This window comes from Thunnus thynnus, chromosome 8 (assembly GCF_963924715.1).
Source record: "Thunnus thynnus chromosome 8, fThuThy2.1, whole genome shotgun sequence".
Classification (NCBI taxonomy): Eukaryota; Metazoa; Chordata; class Actinopteri; order Scombriformes; family Scombridae; genus Thunnus; species Thunnus thynnus.
Genome location: NC_089524.1, coordinates 22,831,657 through 22,853,125, shown reverse-complemented (window position 1 = coordinate 22,853,125; position 21,469 = coordinate 22,831,657). Strand labels below are relative to the sequence as shown.

The 21,469-nt window shown below is 40.7% G+C and overlaps 2 protein-coding genes across 7 annotated transcripts; one reads left to right on the top strand and one right to left on the bottom strand.

Moving 5' to 3' along the window:
* Positions 1-7,998: 7,998 nt before the first annotated feature.
* Positions 7,999-10,515, bottom strand: org (oogenesis-related gene). 2 transcript variants are annotated; one of them, XM_067597247.1, is made up of 6 exons: positions 10,360-10,515; positions 10,171-10,242; positions 9,869-10,088; positions 8,729-8,895; positions 8,447-8,557; positions 7,999-8,320 (listed from the first exon to the last, which is right to left on the bottom strand). In XM_067597247.1, exons 1-6 carry the CDS (start codon positions 10,432-10,434, stop codon positions 8,300-8,302), a joined length of 666 nt encoding a protein of 221 aa, XP_067453348.1. In that variant the 5' UTR covers positions 10,435-10,515; the 3' UTR covers positions 7,999-8,299. The 2 variants fall into 2 exon arrangements, with proteins under 2 accessions (XP_067453348.1, XP_067453349.1); XM_067597248.1 differs by having other exon boundaries at positions 10,171-10,262; positions 10,360-10,451.
* Positions 10,516-10,579: 64 nt separating this feature from the next.
* peak3 (PEAK family member 3) lies at positions 10,580-20,745 on the top strand. Of its 5 annotated transcripts, XM_067597245.1 has the most exons (6): positions 10,580-10,674; positions 14,959-15,025; positions 17,060-17,101; positions 17,241-17,386; positions 17,838-18,397; positions 18,771-20,745. In XM_067597245.1, exons 4-6 carry the CDS (start codon positions 17,281-17,283, stop codon positions 19,848-19,850), a joined length of 1,746 nt encoding a protein of 581 aa, XP_067453346.1. In that variant the 5' UTR covers positions 10,580-10,674; positions 14,959-15,025; positions 17,060-17,101; positions 17,241-17,280; the 3' UTR covers positions 19,851-20,745. The 5 variants fall into 5 exon arrangements, with proteins under 5 accessions (XP_067453346.1, XP_067453347.1, XP_067453345.1 ...); XM_067597246.1 differs by lacking the exon at positions 10,580-10,674 and having other exon boundaries at positions 13,593-15,025; positions 17,244-17,386; XM_067597244.1 differs by lacking the exon at positions 10,580-10,674 and having other exon boundaries at positions 13,594-15,025.
* The last annotated feature ends 724 nt before the right edge of the window (positions 20,746-21,469 follow it).

Genomic DNA, 21,469 nt, shown 5'->3' with positions numbered 1-21,469 from the left:
AGCACCAGCAAAATCCTGTGTAGCGGATGTTCAGCCTCCTTTTATTTATCTGTCCTACATTCTGCAGCAGCATCATCAATAACATCTCTACCCGAGTAACACAAATGCTTTCACCACCAGAGCAAGAAACAGCAAAAAGAAATCTGGGTTAATTGGACAGCTGGTAATTGGTATTAGTCTCTTTGTTGCAACAGATGGTATTCACTGGGAGCAGGAAAATGGGGATTTTCAACGATTCAAGCTGTTGATGGCCTAAAAACACCCTGGTGTGATCAAGAGTAAAAATATGTAAGAAGTGTGTCCTTTGGAAATGAGGCAAGAATATCACAATCCAGAAATCACATCAAAGAACCAGCTGGTCTCCACTCTACACTTCATTATACATGAAAAAAGGTCACTGTCAAACGGATTTAAACATTAGAGATTAAAGACAACAGGGGTAATCATTATTTCTCACATCTGAGATTGAAATATGTTCGTCCGAGGTAGTTTCAGGATCCAATACTGTAATTTAAGTTGCATAGTTCAACTATTTAAGTCTAGAGGGAGACTTACGAACTCCATAAAGCGGTTTCTCCAAAATAATTGTTCTTTTACCGTATATTTCCTTTCTGCAACAGAGTTCATTTACTCAAGTTCAATATTGAAGTACAATCTTGAGGTACTTTAACTGTACTAAATTGTATTATTCCACTACATTTCAGAGGGGAATAATGTACTTTTTACTCCTCTGGATTATCTTGACAGCTGTACTTTGACAGCCAAATTACAGGCTCTGCACACTCTCACACAGGTGTTTTCAATGACTGTTGCTAATTAGACCTCTATTCAGGTGAATGTTGGGTTGAGCTACGCAGGGAAAAGTGATTTGTCTATGTACGAATAAGAATATAATGACAGACTAAGTTGGAAGCTACAACAAAATCAACAGAAGAGTGAAGGAGGTGTCATTCAAGCTCAGTTTGTACACATCTGCACTGTCCTGAGAAAAGATGTAATCAGGCAACTTGGTGGTGACTTGGAGGTGAAAACACCAGTGTGGGTGAACTATTCATGTGCATTTTACATCCAAAATAATATGTTCACTTTACAAAATCTGATGCATTTATTAAACTACCAATCAGTGAAATAAGTAGTTTGAACTTGTTCTGCCTCGACCTGCTTCAACATTAAAATGTTGCTTTAATTCTACTATTAATATTTTAATGCTTCATCAGTAACAGATCAATAATATATAAGAACATACCACTGATAGGATCCACTCTGCATGATAAGTACTTTTACTTTTGATGTTTTGAATAAAATTTTCTTACTTTTACTTATTTGGAATGTCACTTATAGTTGTGATGTGTATTTTTACACCGATTTCATTTAAGTAAATTATCTGAATATTTATTCAATGCATGAATACCTTTCTGTTTTCTTTTAGGCAAAATAACGAACAGAAAATCTGAATCAAGATCTGTTGCTATTACCACAATCATTTACCTCACTAGATTCTGCATGTTTTAACACAATCTACTGTGCTAGAAAGTCTGACAACAGGTAGTTTAAATCTATCAAAGCAAACAATTGTTGATTCAAACTTTCACTACATAATGTATTAAGTAATTTGATGCAATTTCAACGGCAGCTAACTTCTGTTCATGTTACTAGAAAGACAAATCTTGCAGTGTATTTAATGTTTGTGAATGATCTGTGATGGGAAGTAGTCTCAATCATCTGTCTCAACAATATGTGAACAGGTGGTGAACTGTTGGCAGCAGCGGAGGGAGCAGCTGCCTTCCAATCATCACTCAAGGAATATAAATCCCCTGCTCCCATTTCTTAAAAACAGGAAAAGACACCGCTATGGTTGACTGGCAGCGCTGTGCTGGGTTCAGAGTGGGCTACAGTACCAGTCACACTTTACAAACTGCATGTACTGTGTCATGTAGCTGAGAGCACAGAGGGTCTATTTGCTTGACTGCACCAAGATGTTTTGTTTTCATCTAAAACCAACCATGTTCTGATCAGATATTTTAGACCTTTTAGAGCAGCAGCTTCTCTAAAAACAGATTTTTTTTGTCAAACAAACAACAACTGCAGTTTTCACATCTCTGCTGTGATGAGATGAGAGCTCACCTGCATGTAAACTCATGAAAAAACAACACACCAGTTGATTTCACTGATCTATTCCCTCTTCCTGAAAGTACAGTATGTTACTCAGCAAAATGAGCGATGAGCGAGTGAATGTTTGAGCTGAAAACCTGCAGAGAAATGGAAATCTAGAGGCTAGAAGCATGAACACAGGCACAACCACTGCTGCAGATATTGATACCACAAGGTGAAAAGTACCCAAGTGTATTTATTCAAAAGCTGCACCTGCTGTCAGTCCAGTTTTGAAGTGCTGACATTTTTTTTTTTACAGGTTAGAGGATTTTATACTTTTGAAGCTTTGACTTTGAGACTTTATCTCACTCTGACTCATGACATGACACGCATTTTTATACTTCAAAGTACTTCATAGTGCAATACAAGACATTTTTATCAATGCATTTGACAAATATACTATATTTTACTCCATTGTACTTATTTTCATACTTCTACCTTCAAATCATAAAGACTTTGTCCATAAAAAATTCTTTATAAAATAAAAAACACATGCATCACAGAGAAAGGTAGAAGATTTTATACCTTTAGTGAAAACTGTAGAACAATAAACTTCTTCTGTCTGAAAGTGTTCAATATAAATTTGAATATCAAGAATTTCACATTTACATTTGCAACCTTTGGCAGACATTATTATCCAAAGCAGCTTACAGTGCTGCTCAGTATTCACGATTAACACACCAACAGATTAAGTGAACATGACATGTCATCTGAGTTGATTAGTTTGTTGTAAGTTAAAGTGTGCTGCACTTATAAGCTTCAAATAATTATGCAGTACATATTTCAATTTAAATTCCTTTTTTTTTTTTAAGTCAGTGGCTTAAATCTAGTACCAAAAGGTTTTCATTATCCATTTGTATGATGGAACACAAAACCCAGCACATTTAATGTTGGAGACAATCTCTGTTTATCACATAGCTGAACTGAACTGAGGTGCATGTTTCACATTTTTAAAATACTGAAAGCCCAGCAGAATGTGTCTGATGATCAGACTGAACTGCCATATTGTCTCACTTTATTAAACTTTATTCATTATACTGTATATTCTATGAATCTCTGAACAAATCAGAGATGTAGCCGGTGGTTCAGAGGTCTGAAAACAGCAGAATCAGACTTTACTAAGCAAGTTCTGTCATGGCTCATTCTAATGAACAAGAGGTTTCCAAACAATTTTCCACAACTCCACCAGAGGGCAACAATGTGCCAAATGTTACATATTTCAGCTATGAGATCAATTTAAACAGTAGTGAAAACCTGACTGAAAACTTCAAAAACACATGAAGAGAACCTTTAATCAAAGCACAAAGTACTACTACTACTGCTGCTTCATCTTGTGATCTTGCAGCACTCAGTCAGACAGCTTTTAGACTTTTGACCTGACCAACCCTCCTTCTCACTCAGACTGGCTTCTCAGAAAGTCAGAGAAATCCCCCAGCTGGTTTGAACAAATTCATCTGCACTTCAGCTCCTGATTGTTCCTGAATTGATACACTACATGCTGCACACTCTCACCGTCTCTCTCTGTCTGTCTGCATTGTTATGTCGATCATCAGTCTCTGGACGACGCCCCAGAATAGCATCATAAATGTGTGAATGGATTTGCTTACCGGCATCAGCGGGGGACTGACTTTGCACACTTTGAGGGCCCTGCACAGTTTGCTGGTTGTCTCAGTGAATTGGATGTGTTACCGACCTCCGGACAGACAAGGACAATCACAGCACAGATAGCATGCAAAGCCTTTAAATCCTGCTGGATTGATCAAGGAGCACGCTGAGACACAAAACACACTCGTCCAGATGAGATACTGAGGTGATGATGCCTGGCAGCTCAGGGGGACCTTGAGGATAGACTGGCCTGTGATAGCCGAGGCAAACATTTATTATATAAAATCATTGATTAAGAAAATGAAAAATCCTGCTATAACAAATTAAAACTGAAATAAATGCACTCAATTCTGTCTTCTTCCTAAAACTTGTTCCTAAACAACACTTACATCAACATCTATAGCACAAAATCTGACTTCCAAACATTTTTCTTTTTGCTCTGAAACTTTTGAGAGCCCCTGCTGTCCTCCTCAGCTTCATCAAAGTGTATGACTAACTGAAGGCTGCGTCTGTCCGCTTCATTTTTCATGCCTCCTTTCCTGCTCCACTTCTCTGAAGATGATGGATGCTCTTGAAATCTACGGGGACAGCTGGGCATTAGGCTGGAGGTAAAGTGAAACACGCTGCGTGACTGTGCTGGGGGAGCGGAGTATGAGCATGTTTGTGCAAAAAGAAGGTTACATCGGAAAAGTAAGAGGCAAGGGAGTGAGTTTGAGCGCTTTTGTTGGCTGACATTACAGAGTCACATTGTAATGCGGCAGATAATAGCCTGCAGGTCAGACTTGGGGGCTGGGGAGCAGCTGCACCTGCTGCCATTCATTCAAGGTGACAATAAGCCCATGTCACCAAGTTGAGGCTCTGCAGTGTGTCAAACCTCTGGGTGTATGCGTGTGTGTGTGTGTGTGTGTGTGTTTGTCAGAGAGAATTTACTACAATCTGTGCTGCATCAATACGTGTGTTTCCCACATGAATCTGGAGTAAGTCACAAACTGTGACGTAGTATGAAAGCGCCTGCTGCCTGCAACATCAGTACCTACATCTGACCTGATCACCTCAACAAATCTCTCTGCATGCAACCATCCATTAAAGAACAACAAGACCACCGCTAGATCCACCGCATGAGACTGCCTTTGTTCTATATCACACCTGGGACCGAGCATGAAATTTATAGCCCCCTTCCAGACAACGTGTTTTCACCTTGCAGTTGAAAGGCAAAGACAGAGCTTCTGGCTTAAAAAGCGATCTCCAGCTGGCTACAAAAAGCAGAGATAGAGGTCGATGCTCTCTATCTCTGCCTCGACTGAGCAGTCTACCCTTCAAACGTTCAGACAGCCATGAGAACCCCCAGAGACCATCAGTTCCTGTTCTGTATCCAACTCTCACTGCTGCTCACTGCTGCTGTTGCCCTTCCCACACACACACACACACACACACACACACACACACACACACACACAGACATCAAGCATCTAATTCACACCAATGTGCTCTCTGCTGCTTCAGTAAGCTGGTGGCTGCCTTTGCACCCAAGTATGAGGGGGTGAAAAACATCTGAGAGGAAAAGAAAAAAGGAAGGCACAAAGTTCACTGTCAAAACAACCTCAAGTGTTTTCAGGAATTAATTCAGGGCAGCTGGATTTTCGTGCCAGCGACTGAATTATTTACCATTTATACAGGAGTTGATCTTATCACTCGCATATAAAGGGAGCGGACATATTAAGACAGACACAGCACTGTACAGAAGCAGTAAACAAGCTGTTGATTCTTATAAAGTTTGTAACAAGGCAGCAACATAAATGATTTTTAACTTCTCAAAAGTAAAAAAAAAAAAAAAAAATCAGGACAACATGCACTATACAAAGGAAACCAAATTAACAAAAAGTAACAGAGGTCACAAGCAGATTCTCACCAACACAAAAAGCTTGTATGTGATTTGTCACTTGCCTCTAATTTTGAATTATCAGAGAATTAAGATTGAAAGCTTACTCTTAATCTTGAAAACAGCCAAAATGAACAAGAAGTCCTTAAATTGCAAAAAACAAGAAAGAAACATCTATATCAAGTATAACTGGATCCTACATTTCCCATAATGCAACTAATAGCATCTGTTCATTAGGCCTTCCAGTTGGTCACACAGACTTTCTGTCTTCATTTTTTTTTTAGTCTTCAAGCCAAACTTTTTCAGCTTGAAAAAGCATCTGTTTTCACAGGCTGAATAGTAAGCTACTCCTCATGACATTTAGGCATAAACTTGATGTAGTTCCCCTTTAAACTTCCTGGGTAATAACAGCTCACCACCATTTTAGTTTGATAAGAGCTTCCTTCAGCCTCTCTCCCCTTCACTTTGAGGTGTGCAATGTGCATCTAAAACTGGACAAACTGCAAAAAATAATTTGTGCACAGCCTGACTCATAAGAGGGAAACAAAAGACCAATATTAGCTCATCTCTCACTATGATCTGTTCTCCTCCGTCAGCAATAATGAAGAATGAGCGAATGGCAGCATCTCATCCACAGTGTGGGAGAGTTGGTGCTGATTGTTGGACAAGGATGAGTACTGGTTCAGTCATATTCAAGAGGTTTGCGGGGCTCTTCACAGTAGCCTGCCACCTACTCCCATAAATACAGCTCTACACTCAGCAGCCAATCCAGTGAATAGGGTGAGTGTGTGTGTGCAGATGCACAGAAGAGGTACAACTCTGTGGGCAGCAGAAAATTACATTCAACAGCCTCTTCTGACGCAAGTCACATAAGAGCCACATGGCAGCAGCCTTCCCCCTCACCTGCAGCAGAGAACCAGTGGGATGCTGAGCTCTGTGATAACACTCATTTTCTGCTTGGATGAACTCAGGTCAAACAACTGAAAGTCACATGCTTCAAAAATAGCACTGTTTGATCCACTGTCATAGTTTAAAGTCGACGCTCCTTCCATTAAGTTGCAGGTCATACACGAAGAGTTTTAAAGTCAGACATCTGACAAGAGTATAAATTGAGTGACAATACAAAAAGAGACAGAGTTAAAAATTAATATGTGACATTTGTTGGGTGAATGTAAAATTCTACATGTTTTTGCCCAAAATGTTCAATAGCAGGGTAAAAGATAATCTAGAGTTTGGCCTGAGATGGGAAGCAGAAGAGGCCAATGTAAGATGTTATTGCAAAAACTAAAACCTCTGGTGAACATGAAGATGTGTAGCTATTTAGTGGCTACACATCTTTTTCTGGTGAAGATAAGGTTACATACTCTCCATCCAAAAGGAGTAACTTAATCCTTTGGGGAAGAAACCCCTTTTTTACACCAAAGCACTGAACAGACCAATGGTTACTGTGACTAAAAATGTCTTCAACTGTCCATCATTTGTATCCTAGGTGTGGTGCACTAGACTCAGTTGGAGCCGCTGCCTTTAGCTGTGTACGTATCTTCTAAAATAGAGCTGTGAGGCTTTTTCTAAAGTTTAATTCATTTTAAAATGTCTAGGACATCTCTATCTCACAATGTTTACATCTAAAAAGAAAGGCCCATACCAAATGCGTCAATGTCATGCTGCCCTCTTGAGCCAAATATACAACCTTGTTAAATCAAAACAAACTGATTCCATGGTGGTGCTGGTGGACTAAAATTTAACCATATTAGGCAAATGAGGAGGTCTGAGTCATTTGGATGGTTTGCTGTCTCTTGTACGTTAGTATTAACTATGAAGATTAGGCTACATGCTCTCCAAATTGTTCAGTAAAGTCAATTTACATTCTTGAGATTTAAAATAAACACAAACATACACTGGTTAAGCAAGGCTGCTTCTTCCCGAAATCAGATTTGACAATTTAGACATGTTCTGTTTATAGTTTAACTTTAAAGCCACCATAAAGAGTTTTGGATCTTTGTGGCACTGATCATATGAAATGTCACAGTACAAACAAAAACCCTGATGTATTTTAGTGCCAGGTTTAATGCAACAAGTTATACGTCTGAAAAGCAGCTTCCTGTAGTTGGCACATGGACATTGAGGTATAACCCTAGAGTTAAACTTGTAAAAATCTAACAAGCCTCAAGTTGAGTTGTGAGCAATATTGTAACAAACGGATGTTTCAAGCACTTCACATGACCCTCATCTGGTTTCAGGGAAACTAATGCAAAATACCGATAACCTTTTAACCACATTCATTTCCTTTAACAGCACCTTCTTTAAGCACCAAGTTGAATAGAAACACAGTTACTGCCATCTAGTGGAAAGCCACTACAATGTCAAGTTAAAGGACAGTTTTATTGAATTACCAAATATATAAACATACAAAAACATTGACACCACAACATATTCTCTATACATTAAACATCAGGGCAAGAGACTTCAGCTGGAGTGGACGGCTCAACATCCTGTAATCCTCATAATCAGGATCCTCCTCGGGGTCATCAATCAGCGAGTTCTTGTGAGAAAGCCTCCACCCAGGTCTGATGCTCTTCGTCCAACTCACCCTGCTTTCTCTTGCTGCCCTTCCCACAAAGGTTTATTAGTAGGGACTTTTGTTGACTGTCAATTCTGTTGCCTTCAGCTGGACAACACAACATCCTGTTTTAAAAAAAAAATAAATAAATAATAATAATAATAATAATAATAATAATAATAAGGAGTTCAAGTCGACTCCACTTTATCCCCTGCTTTTTTAGAGCAGTATGCTGCTTTAAGTTGTCTTACCGTGGTGTTCACGTCTTCAATTATGACCACACCCTTCTCCTGAACCTCAATGTCACTTTCCGTGTTGTTGTGTGAGCGGTACTCTTCACTCTCCGTCTCTACAGTACTGGGCTGAAAGACAGTCAGCATTAAGGGGACTGATGTTCCCAGTACAGCCATCATGTTGTGATTAGGCTTTATAATTTAACATTAATGAAACTTTGCATTATTGTAGGTGATCTGAAGTAATCAGTCTGCACATTAACATGTACTAGTTTACAGAAAAACCTCCAGGCAACCAACCTCATAATCAGGATCCTCCATGGGGTCTTCATCATCAAGTTCTTGTGTGAGAGCCTCCACCCAGGTCTGATGCTCTTCTTCGTCATCGTCTTCCTCCTCCTCATCCAACTCATCCTGCTTTCTCTTGCTGCCCTTCCCACAAGGTTTAGTGGGAGAGACTCTGACTTCTGTTGGGAAACAAGTTCATAGAGATTTAAGCAAGCCCACAGGAGTATTGTGACGATGAAAGGAAAATTAGGGGGAAAAAAACCCCCCAAAAAACAAAAACACTTATGCACCCACATGGACTGGAGACAACACATCTGAGTATCCAAGTGGGGCATTTCATTCATCTTTATTCCATTAAACTTTGTTTTAATAGTGCATGATAAAATGTAGGAGACTTTGAAAAGTTAATGGTTTTAGATCTTAATGTTATTGGCAGACAGTCTGATGAACAGCTGTACTTGAGTGAACAAACCAGACAATGTTCTCTGGACTGTTCAGATTACTACTTTATTGCTACTATAAATTGAGAACTGTGCAGCTTTGGCTGATGTATACCTCTCTAGTGTTTAGTCAATTTGTGCCTTTCCTATACCTAAACAGATAAATATCTAGACCACCAGGACTGCAACTGACTTGTTTTATTTTCCTCAACTAATCACTTATTTAATGTCTGAAAATAGCACAACACCCACAGTTTCACATAGCCCAAATAATTGCATCAATTGCTAGTTGTGTCACCCTACAGTTTGCAACTATGTGTTCAATTTACAATTATCAGTTCTGTGAGGGTTTGCTGCTTTTCTCAAGCAAGCCACTGCATATTTGCTAGATAGGCAAGTGAATTTAAGATTTTTCAGGTTTTTGATTATCTTTTCAGCCCTGATCATAAGAGTAAGGTTGCTTTTTTTTAATCTATTGTGTTGTACTAGAACTAACACAAGCTGGGAAAATGTTTTGAGCTCTACTGCAGAGTGACAGACCCCACTTAATTTGGAAAACAGATGAAGATACACAGAGTTACTTTAATGATCAGCAACCTCTTAGATTAGTCATTTCTATTCAGTCCTCTGTTGAGGGAACCCCCACATGAGAGGCCTTCTTGCCACAGAAAAGCTTAGCGTGATGAAAACCCTGAACATCCCTCCCTCATACCTGGAGAGAGGGAGCGCCCGATGCTGCTGGACACAGGGTAGCCCAGGGCGCCCTGCACCCAGCGGGGCAGGATGGTCAGCAGCAGGCGGGTGACCCGGTGCAGGCGCTTGCGGCCGGCGAGGCTCTGGCGTGCAGGACTGGTAACTGCGGGGGCGACCACAGCTGTCTGCTTTGGCTGCCGGAAGCCCAGCACCCACCACACCCCGTGGTATGCACGTATCTATGAGAGAGCCATATTAGGGTTATGTGTAAGACTAAAAAAGAAAGGTTAAATGTAACTCGACATTAGCTGCCGTACATACCACGATGCCGACCGGCCAGAAGAGGCCGCGCAGCATGGAGCGAAGGACACCGTCTCTCCTCACAACCCTGTCCTGCAGGTGACCACACAAAACTGGTTCGAACCACCGACACACAACCACACACACGTCTTAATGTTGATAAAACTATCACAAGACTAAACTTTTTGTCCTGAGATAGCGCGCCATTACCTCCGTGTTTTCGGGCTGCTCCTGCTCCTGTTCCTGTTCCAACTCCACGGCGTCCACACGGTGTTCACAAGTCATCCTGCTGTGGGTCAAGTCCTGCTGGCCTGTCAAGAGGAGATGAAGCTGAAAGGACTACAGTACCTGCAGGTGTTGGGGGTAAAATGTACCCTGAAGTTGCCGCCGTGCAGCCAATCAATGAAGACAAACGCAGCTGCGGCAATCGGCGCCAACCAATGAACAAAGCCCGCCAATTAACCTGGAACCGGGACACAACCAGGACTGGCGGTCACGTGACAAGTCTGGACTCCATGAAAACAGGTCAAATTAACATTTTATCAGGAAATACAGAAAACATCGAGTGAAGTGCTGTAATGTAATGTAACCAAAATCCTGCATTATGATCAGTGTTTGAATGCCATAGCCTACTTTGAATTTGGAAATACTTGATTTACTTTGGAGGCAACAGAAAAATAAATATATTTATCCTCAGTCATTATAATGGCTGATTATAACATGACAACAGTGTGCAGTTCTAATGAAAATGTCACCTTGTAAAACATTTCCAGAGGTTACCTCTTCTTACGTTTCTTGCTCCCATGATCCTTGCACTTCAGACTATCATCACTGGCAAAAAAGCATAGTTTACTTTTCAGAAACATACACTTAGCTTACATATTTACTCATCCAAATACAGCTTAGCAGCCATGTAGATGTATAGAAAACAAGGAATACAAGAAATGATCTCATCTTGCTCCCAAAGCTGAGATCTGATCACTCCAAACATAGCTCTCATAGGCAGTGTTGGAATTAAAGTAGTAGAGGTGATCACTCTACAAGCCTTTCTGCTAACGAGGATTTAAGTTTAACTTTAAATGTACTATTTGGTCATTCAGAAGACACTGGGGCCCTCGGCCCAAATTCAGACTTTCTCAACTCATTGAAATAAGTGCCGCAATAAAGAATTCCATTCATGTTGTGCAAATTTATACTGTGCACATTGAAAAGCAGACTAAAACAGTGGATATTTAATGGTTAGTTGTCAAAGCTGAACTTCCGGCTGCATCCGTCATGTAGCCACCAGACTCTCTGAGAGGCTGGGAGATGCTGCCTCTCTGTCTGCTCCTTAGCATATGAAGAGGTTTAAAAGCGAGGCCCCATTATTAGCTTCCATTGTTGACAAGCTCCTTAATTGGTAGACATTTCCGCCACAAGCTTTCGTCACATTTACGTGTCTGTTGATGCATTTCATGGAGGACAAAACGTGGGGAGCAGAGAAGTATTTAAGGTGTCTGTCATCACTCCTTTTGCCAATTTATAAGCGAACCTTTGTGCAAAGACAGTGGAAGACACTGAGAAATGGAGAAGAACACAGTCACACGGACCTTCAGCATTGGGGCTATAAGCAGTGGAACAAAAGCTGTTCAGTCAGATGATTTCTCCACAGCACGCAGGCACAGCAGCGCAGGGATCCGTGCACTCTTGTGGGCCACTAGCAGCGCAAAGTCCTTCGGGTGTTCTCTTGGATCAGACTCCCAGACAAGTCGGGACAACATTTTCCCTAATATCCTGACACCTGACAGCATCCCACAGTTCACTATACCAAGTCTGTCTGTGCAGAACGGTGTCAGATCTTCGGAAAACAACAAGGAGACAAAAGAAGGTGACGTAGAGTCAGAGGACGGCTCAGGGAGTTCTAGGCATGAGCGGGAGTCATCTGCATCTGTTTCTCCAGCCTGCTCCATACACTCATCATCCACATTCTCCTCAGGCCTCTGTTTGGTTCTTTCAGACCGCAGAGCCGAGCGCAGTGTCTCAGACCCCTTAAACGTGAGGAGGTCTCCTCTTCAGAGGGAGGTGTCCTTCCCCTGCTCCTACACAGAGGCCCAGCACTGCCTGGACCCAGCCAGCAGAGCTGCCCTCTCCCTGCCACACCTGACCAAAGTCACCACCCCGTACGGTTTCGTCACCTTGAGCCAGAGCCCCCAGATGGCGAGCGAGGAGGCCCTCCTCTGCCAAGCTGGGCTACGCCGTTTAAACAAGGACGAGGAGGCTGCATGCTGTCTTAGCAAAAGCAAAGCCTCAGGGAGGAGGACAGAAGACTTGAACTCACATCTGTCTGGAGCCAAAAAGAGACTGTCCAAAGATCTGACTGACTCACAGAGTAAAGGAACAGTAGAAAAGTCACAAGAAGAGTCACAAGCTTCCTTCTCAACCGCTGCTTCGTCTTCATCCTCCTCTACATCCAGACAGCCAGATGGAAAGCTCAAACGCCGCTTCTACAACGTTATAAAGAAACACTTCACCTCCTTCCATTAGGAGCAAATCCATGTGACTGAGCTATCTGAAATAAAAATGGCAAGAAGTGTTTAACATAACTACGGCTGCAACTACCGATTATTTTCCTTTTCTGCAGATTATTTTCTTGAATAGTCGATTAATCATTTAGTCTATAAAATGTTAAAAAAAAATAGTGAAGGAAATGTCATCCATAGTGTCTCAGAGGTGATGTCTTCAAATTGCTTGTTTTTTCTGACCATCATATATGAAAAGGAAAAACAACAAATCTTCACATTTGAGAAGCTGGAGCCATCAAATATTTGGCATTTCTGCTTGAAAAATGACAGAAATGAAAAGAAATGAAAATAAATGATAAAATAATTGCTGATTCATTTTATGAGGATTGACTAATTGTTGCAGCTCTAAAAACAACTCAGCTTAGTTTAAAATATGCATTCATTCATCCATTTAACAGCATGATGATCACCACCTCCTTATGAAATACACAGTTTTTGTCTAATGTCAATAGACTGCAACTTCGTCTGAAACTTAAGCTGTGAAAACTCATGAAAAATGTTTCAGTTGTTGCCACATCAAAAATAAACCAACATGAAGTGACTGCTGCAATATTGTGTGTATTCTACCGAATCTTTTGCAATCATGTTTCACATCACAGTTCCTGTTTCTTGTCTGCTTTCACCAAAAGCGGTGTGTTCCGTGAGAAATCAAACTCCTGTGCTGAGGAGCCTTTTAGATTCTCCTAATATCCAGAGTGAATACTTCACATCATCCATGTGTTTAAGGTTAATGGATTCCTCCACCGCTTCCATGATCTTAAATGTCACTCTGTCCTATTCAGCTCCCCGTTGAATAGTCTAAACTTTTACGTCCTGCAGTGCTGAATGTCTGCTGATGTGTCAGTGAAACCAAGCAGTTCTCCTTGCTTCTTAGCATATGAAGAGCTTCACTCGAGAGGCCCTTATTGATGGGCGCCTAATGCGTCCTTGTAGCCCACATCCTCAACTCTCCCACGCACTGAAATATAGTTGGTAAATATCATTATGACGCAGAGTGCTGTGAGGAAAATACAAGAGTGAGTCCCTGCACACAAGAATAGATTAGACAAAGTGATCTAAATTTATAATCAGTGTTGTTTGTTCATGTGCATGACGTAAGTGATTTGACATGAATGCTTTAAGACAAATAAGGGTTTCCACATGCATGTAATTCAGTCACTTATGAATATTCTTTTAAAAAAAAACCCTAATGGAGATCAGTGTTAGATAAACCTGGGTTTTCATTTTCACAGACGCAGCGAGGTGTGGCCATCAAAATTAAACACGTTGCACTGCTCTTCTCCAATACAACATGCTTTATTCCCCAATTGCATTGTACTGCATGATATTGAGAGGTGTTTCATATTTTATATCTATCACATATAAATGTGGTGGAGAAAATCTAGAAATACATCTCAGTTCACTGCCTCCTAAATGACCATAAAGTTGAATCAACAACTCTCTCAAACAGTTTCAACAAAAACTGATCATTGTTGCAGTGCTGTTATATTAGATTGCTTTAAATTCGGGTAGGTGAGCTAATAAACTGACAACTTAGGGTATATTTCTCTTGTAAAGAACAACCTCATAGGCCAATGATTCACAAACCTTTGAAAGCTGAAAAAAGGCACACTCTCCTGCTGTACTATTGACAAAGAACAGGAGAACCAGGAAAGCTTCTTCATATTTTGGATTTGACTGATATTTTTTCTTTTCATCTCTGTCAAAAATATGTCCACCTTGTACTTTATAATCTCTGTTATTTTAAAATTAATCAAATTCAGACACCTTCATTGCAGCACACAGTTTGACTTGCAGTAGCAGAAAAAAGCAGATGGAACTACTAAGTTCACTCCAGTAACTGTTGCCTTGCAAGAAAGCAGTTAATAAAGTTAATAGTTACACTTGTGTTTGACAAGTTTCACTCCATATTTTATTCCTGCACATGCATGTATCCAAAATCTCTGAGGTCAGGCCAGTGGGTGCTGTTATCCAGTAAAACCAGAACACTTAAAACTCAATATTTTTCTTAAATATAGAAAACTTTTACTGTGTATTATCTCTCCTACAGCATTAATTGTCATGTATTTACTGTTCATTTTAGTTGTATTGCATTTTTAAGTCTGTCTTTTGTCTCTCTGCTATGTTTTTAATGTTTCTATTTCTTGTCTTTTTGAGTGTGTTTTTCATCTTTGTATTTGTACTGCATCTTTTTGTATTGCTTGTGCTATATAAATAATCTTTTATTCTTCTTCTCTTATTAAAACAGGAAAACAAATGACAAGTTTATGTCTGACCAGGATGAGACAGCGTGTTTCCCACAGTTTGTAGAGCAGGTGACTCAAGCTGATCCTCTGATGTGTGCATCCTTCTCTGTTTTCTGTTCTCGAGTGGAAGTGAAAATTCAAAAGAAATTTGATTAGTTGCATTAACGTAAGGAACAAAAAAGCTTGAGACGTTTAACACTGAAATACTGACTGAACACACACTAAACACCATGTGCATAATTTCTATGATAAAGCTCTTGTTTGGCTCCTTACTAGGCTGTTTTACATTTGGGATTGCAGCAGGGCGTTCCCATCACTGTCAGTTACATAGTGTTACCACAGTGTGATGTTCTTCAAAGAGATGGTGACTGTAATCATCTATATATAAGAGAACTGATACTGAAAATCTTTTGAGAGGCAACAGCCCTTTAACCTCGGGCATGTGTGAGTCATTCTTTGGTGCCAGTACTTCAGCAGCACGCACTCCACCTCAAGAATACACTTTAGCACGATAGCACAGATAATAAACACTCTAGTCAGATATGAAAACATAATATCAGATGTAATATAAATGTGTGGGAGTTTTCTATGTATCAATGACCTCGCACAGGTGTGAGGATATCCAAAATTAGTGGCTGTAGTCTGTTGTTTATACTCGTGGCTTTTTCATACTGTCGGTCTATAAGTGGTGAGATTAGATTTTTTTTAAAGATGGTTAGTAGGCTGTATTTCCCCACATTCTCATCATTTATAGTAGCACTTTTAGCCTCGTTAGGGGTTTGGCTGTATGGGTGGCAATGTTGATCTGTATATGTCAGTCGATTGGCCCACCACTCTGATCCACACTGAAATATCTCAACAACTATAGGACAGATTAACATGAACTTTTGTACAGACATGCAAAGCCCTCAGAGGATCAGAGGATGAATCGTACAGACTTTGCTGATCCATCCTGTTTTATTTAATTCCATCATGATGGTCACATTTATGGTTCTGAGTGAAATATGACTCATAAACTACTAGACTGATTGCTATGACATTTGACATTCATGAATCCCCCCAGCATTATTATAACTTAGGTGATGACTGACTTTTTTTATTTAGTGTCATCATCAAGTATAAATTTCAATTTGTACAAGTTTATGACCAAATACCTGCAAAACTAAAGACATTCCCATCAGCCTCAGCTGTACTGTGTTTAGTGCTAATAGGCTAATGTCTGTATGTTAGCATAGCATGCTAACATACAGACATAACGTATCAAATCTATATTCATACTGGCCTTTGGGTTTTGAAAAATGCAGAGAAAACATTTCTACTTTATTAAAGTTAGAAATGGATTATGAAAAATATAAATACCAGTCTGAATTTTCAGACGCTTTGACATTTTTCATAGTATGCAATTCTCCCTAAAGAAGTGTTTCTTCCATGTCACAGTTTATAGGACATACAGAATTTAGGTTCACTAGATGAAGTTGTCTAACTGTAAATATTGCCATATGTGCAAGAAATGGACAATACACCCCTGATTTATCTGTGTTTACCTCTGCTTTAAAGTCAGTGAAAGCAAAAGCTCCCAAGAAGGTATTGCATGTGTGCAGACTAAAACTGCATCATCCAAAAGAGAGAAGTTCATGCTGAGACTGCACATGGTGAATGTAGATCAACTGTGACTGAGAGAAAAAGAGAGAGAAAAGAGTGCAAAATGAAGGGGGCTTTGGTGTAACTGTTCTTCCCCATTCTGTCACGTTGAGGTTAGCTCAGAGAGCAGCTTTGCCCTCAGTACAGACACTACTTTTCCGGTACCAACCTCAAGCAAGCTCAGACTGAAAAAGATTAGAGAGAAAGATAAATAGGGCAGAGCAGACTCATAAAACATCACTTTAAAACATGCAATTAGACAGACTTGAGAGAAAGAAGCAGAGAGAGAGTGACAGAGGGGAGTAACTGTGACGGGAAGCTGAAGTTTTTTCGGAAATAGCCACCTGTAAGCTTCACACACATTGTATACAGTGACACGGTAGTGAACCGTGAGAGAGGCGGAGGAGCAGCTTAGGTGTTGTAACTTTGTAGATTACCGATGGCGTCTGGTTCTGCCAGCAGAGCGGAGGAGCAGCCACCAGCACTGCCTGCCAAAAAGCACAGGTAAGACCAACAAGCAAAGTATTTTGTCTGTCTGGAAGTTTATGATTGATGCTCTTATCAGGTTTTCAATAATCCCCTCAATGTCTAGACTAACGCAAAACACAGAAACTATTATTCTTCTGTGCATTTTCTCACACAGAAGTCAGTCTAGATGCTCCAGCGAGGGGTCTGACAGTGTTATGGTCAGCCCTGTTGGACTCCAGCATCAAAACTCCACATACAACGACGTCTTCCCCGAAACCACCGACTGTCATGCAGCCCAGTGTCCCATTCACCAGCGCTATGGTAGGTGTCCAAAGTGATGAAGTGAGTTTAAAAGTCAATGAAAGTGGTGCACATAGTTTACGGTGTACGCATAAACTAGTTGCATTGAAAGAAAACTAAGAATGAAAATGTACAAATCAGTTAAATGTCATTTAACTCAATGCAACCTTTAATGTTGTGTGGTTCTCCAATTCTAAAGGCATGACTGACGTTAACGGCTCAGTGGGAAGGGAAAACATAACTTACCGTAATGTGTGCTTTGTTCTTCTTGGTTCGTCTTTTTTGTGAGAACTGAAAGAGAGGAAGCAACCCTCTGAAACTTTTACTTTCAATAAAAATCCATGTGATGCTTGAACAGGTTACAGTGACTTGCAGAATATTTCGTCCGCTGTTTCCAGGCTGTTTCTTCTTCATTGCTAGTTAGTGCAAGCTGTTAAAGCCTGACCTAAATCCCTCTCACTGTGTTGCTCAGATCACTCCCTACACCAGGTGAGATTCTTCTCAGACGATATCCCGCCACCTGTTCCAGAGAAGAAGTTAGCTCGCACTCTCTCCCTCCCTTGCACCAACGCGCATCCTCTCCCTCCTCTGTCTCCCCTGACTCCTCAGCATAGAAACCCTCAATACTTTGACAACCCTCTGTACATGCTGGCACCCCTACCTGACACCTATCTGCATGAGGAGACAGAAGAGTTTAAACCAGTCGGAAGGAGCCCTCTCCCCTTAGCGTCCCTCTCCCAGCTGTGCTTTGACACCCCAGACGAACACCTCCCCTACCTCTTCAGCAGTTTTGATGACCAGAGGGCTGTTTCCCAGGGGATTCAGTATCGTCATCTACTATTTCTTAGAAGTATGGCGCAGAGCGTGGAAGCAAGGATCCTGCTGCAAGCAGACGCCACAGGGAGGGACGTCAGCTCATACCAGCCTCAGGATTTCCTGCTGTGTGAGGGCAGTGAGGCAAAGCAGATCGGAGACATGGTATACTACAGCCTGCACAGTCCCAAGCTCCCAGGGAGGGTGCTTGCTTTAAGGGTAATGTTACATCTCTTTTCTTCATGTTTGTTTTCTTCTGTATGTTTTCTACTATGAGATGCATGATGTTTAAATGCTGTGTTCCACTATTGTCACTTGTACTTACATTGCACTAGAAACTGTATGCAAGACAAATAGGTATGCAAGGTTCTCATGGAAACCACTAATACAAACATGATCATTATCAACACTGGCAGCTGTGACGCTGACTTGCGGTACGAAAAACACTTCCTCTGTCATCTGTCAAACTGTTATTAGGAGCCACAAGGTGCAACAGGAAGGCCAGAAGAGATGTCTTTTTGTCATATTTAACAATAAATACGGTTGCTATGCAAGTTTGATAAACGTGGTTTTTTTCTCTCTCTCTGTTCAGGTAAACAAACAACAAACAAAGACCGATGAAACTCTCTCAGCTCGCATCAAACACCAGCCCTCGCATGTCAATGTGCAAAATGTGATTGCTTATTTCCAACCCAGCAGCACCCTGAAGAACAATTCTGACTCATTACAAACTCAAGATCCCGCTCGTCCTTCAAAGTCAGAATGCACTGCTGCTAACCCACCAGGGGGAGGCAGCCCTGAGTGTCCTATAATCATCAATCTGCCCACAATTCAGTCTGTACTCCAGCAGGGACACTGTGTGAGTGTTGAGAGAGACCTGCCGCACGTCACTCTAGAGGACTTTGTTCAGGAGAGCAGCTCGCTGCAGAGTACAGAGTGTGCAGTTTATGACAGGCAGGTGTGTGTTCTGTTGCTGCAGATATTATTAGGGTCTCAACATCTGTACCACCTCTGTGCTGTAGCTGAGCTCAGACCTCGGGAGATATTTCTAGTGTGGCCCAACAAGGAGGGAGAAAATGAGGCAGGTTTCAACACGAGTAAAACAGAGAGAAGCGACAGATTGAAAGAAGAAATGGAGTTGGAAAAAATGGAGAAAAAAGGCAGGATCCAGATGTTATGGAAGACACAGGGTTCCCCTCGTGTAGTGTTAACCCCGGTGTCATCTGCTCCCTTTGTACTTCACCCCTTCACCTCCATCAAGTCCAAGATTGGAGCATTAATTCAATACTGCTGGGGTCCACAAGAGAGCCTCACGTCTCCTCCTCAGTCCAAGTCTCCATATCGAAGGGGGCTTTTGTACCTGGCTTCTCTGCTCCAGAATGAGAGCAGCGGGCCTCAGATGGCAGACATGGTGACCATGCTTCAGGTGCTCCTCTGGGGCCCACGTCTCCCTCTGTTCAATCACAAGGGCTCGACAACCACCGCTGTACACAACTGGCTGACAATCAAGCGAGCCTTACTGGTGATGAAGTTGGCAGAAAGAGGGCTGATCCAGGATCAGTCGGCTCTGGATTGGGAGGACTGTGTGTGCCTGCAGTACCTGTCATTTACAGACCCCGAAACAGTTGTGAGCGTGAACAGTCAGCTTAGTCTCACCCTGAATGTGGACTGATTCTACCACCACTTTAATCAAGTCAGTTTGAGTCTTTTTTGACTGGATTCTGATTGAATCCTGTATTTTAAAACTTAGTAAATAAGTATTTTAATTTTTTTTTGAGCCAACAAAGCATAAAGCAGCAAGTACAGTGTCACTCTGCACTATGTTTAACTGTGACAAAATACACGAAGAATGTGGGCTTCAGTTTCAACGGAGGCAACAGTCGTATATTTCCATCTTTCTTTCTATCAACACTTTATTTACTACTCCTCATAATGTGAAATTTGTATATAGCCTCCCTCCACTCAAACATGTGTTTTGCTTAATATTGCTCTCTATAGTTTGACACTAGATGGCTTTTTTGACATTCATCTGCTGGAGGAGGAATGTTTACATTAAATCTGATTTTAAGATGTGTTGGACTGTGTATGAGCAGGATTTAGTCACTAACCAGTTTGGAGAAATGTGGAAACTTGAAACGGGTCTTTCAGTGAAGTAGAGGGTATTTAGTGTCCAGCAGTTGAACTTTTGAAATGAAATAAAGTACATTTGCATATTTTTTTAAGAATTTGAAATTAATTTATAAACCTTTTTTATTGAGAAACACAATCAGACACAAGTGATCATTTAAAAGATTTCTGGAGGGTATTTTAATAAAGGGTTACAGCTAACAAATATCTCCATCATCAATTAATCTGTCGATTATTTTTCAATCAAACATTGAAAAGGCAAACATCTTTTTTTCAACCAGAGGCCTAAATCCCAAATATATTCTCCATGATATGAAACACAGAAAACCAGCAAATATTTTTGTGCTTGATTAAATGACTTGACAATTAATCTATCAAAACTGTTGCAGAATAGTTTTCTACCTATTTTATTGATTAAATTGTTTCAGCTCTAATAAAATGTTTCACTTGGTTTCATGTATTCTGTGAATATCAATGTAATTTTTATCTTGTTTTATGTCAGGTACTTCAGATTTCCTGGAGTGTCTAAATGGTAGACGTCATAAATTTAAATATACAGTATTTATACTAACTCTACATAATCAGGAGAGGAAGGAAGAAAGAGATTGAACATTTGATGCTGTAATGTTTAAGGATGGGTTCACAACAACAGTCAGGAGCTGTAATCATTCTTCCTGCTCATACTGATCATTAGAAGATCCCTTCATAAAAGTAATGGGGGACAAATCAAGTAGACATCTTTCAATATTACACTCTTTTTAGTGCCAAAGTTCCTCTTTTTGCTACTATACTTCCACCACAGCTCAACAGGGAAACACAAAGAGGCAATTTTATGCTAAAAAGACTGTAAATATGGCAAATATACACTTGATATGACTAACTCAGACTGCTGAAGCCTCATATAAGCCTCACATAAACCTTTAATTGCATTTTTGCCCGAAGTGACTGTGTGGACACTGTCACTTAAACTGAAAGCTCATTTGAATGATTACAGCAAGCAAAACCTCTTTGTGTTCAAATGGACGCCTGACTGTTGTTTTAACAGACTTCAAAAAATGTGAACCTTTCCTTTAAGACACCTACCGGTGAGATTAATGCTGTCGTTGTCTTGCTTGTTCTCGCTGATGCCATCATGTTATCGATCACGAAGATGTCTGTCTATTA

Bases quoted from the DNA above. Each gene is read 5' to 3' on its own strand.
- org (XM_067597247.1), bottom strand. From the start codon at position 10,434: ATGACTTGTGAACACCGTGTGGACGCCGTGGAGTTGGAACAGGAACAG. The intron at 8,558-8,728 runs GTTGGTTGCCTG...ACTGTCTTTCAG, and splicing joins TGGAGGATCCTGATTATGAG to CCCAGTACTGTAGAGACGGA. The intron at 8,321-8,446 runs GTAAGACAACTT...TTTTTAAAACAG, and splicing joins TTGAAGACGTGAACACCACG to GATGTTGTGTTGTCCAGCTG.
- peak3 (XM_067597242.1), top strand. From the start codon at position 17,037: ATGGCGTCTGGTTCTGCCAGCAGAGCGGAGGAGCAGCCACCAGCACTG. The intron at 17,387-17,837 runs GTAGGTGTCCAA...TGTGTTGCTCAG, and splicing joins TCCCATTCACCAGCGCTATG to ATCACTCCCTACACCAGGTG. The intron at 18,398-18,770 runs GTAATGTTACAT...CTCTCTGTTCAG, and splicing joins GGAGGGTGCTTGCTTTAAGG to GTAAACAAACAACAAACAAA.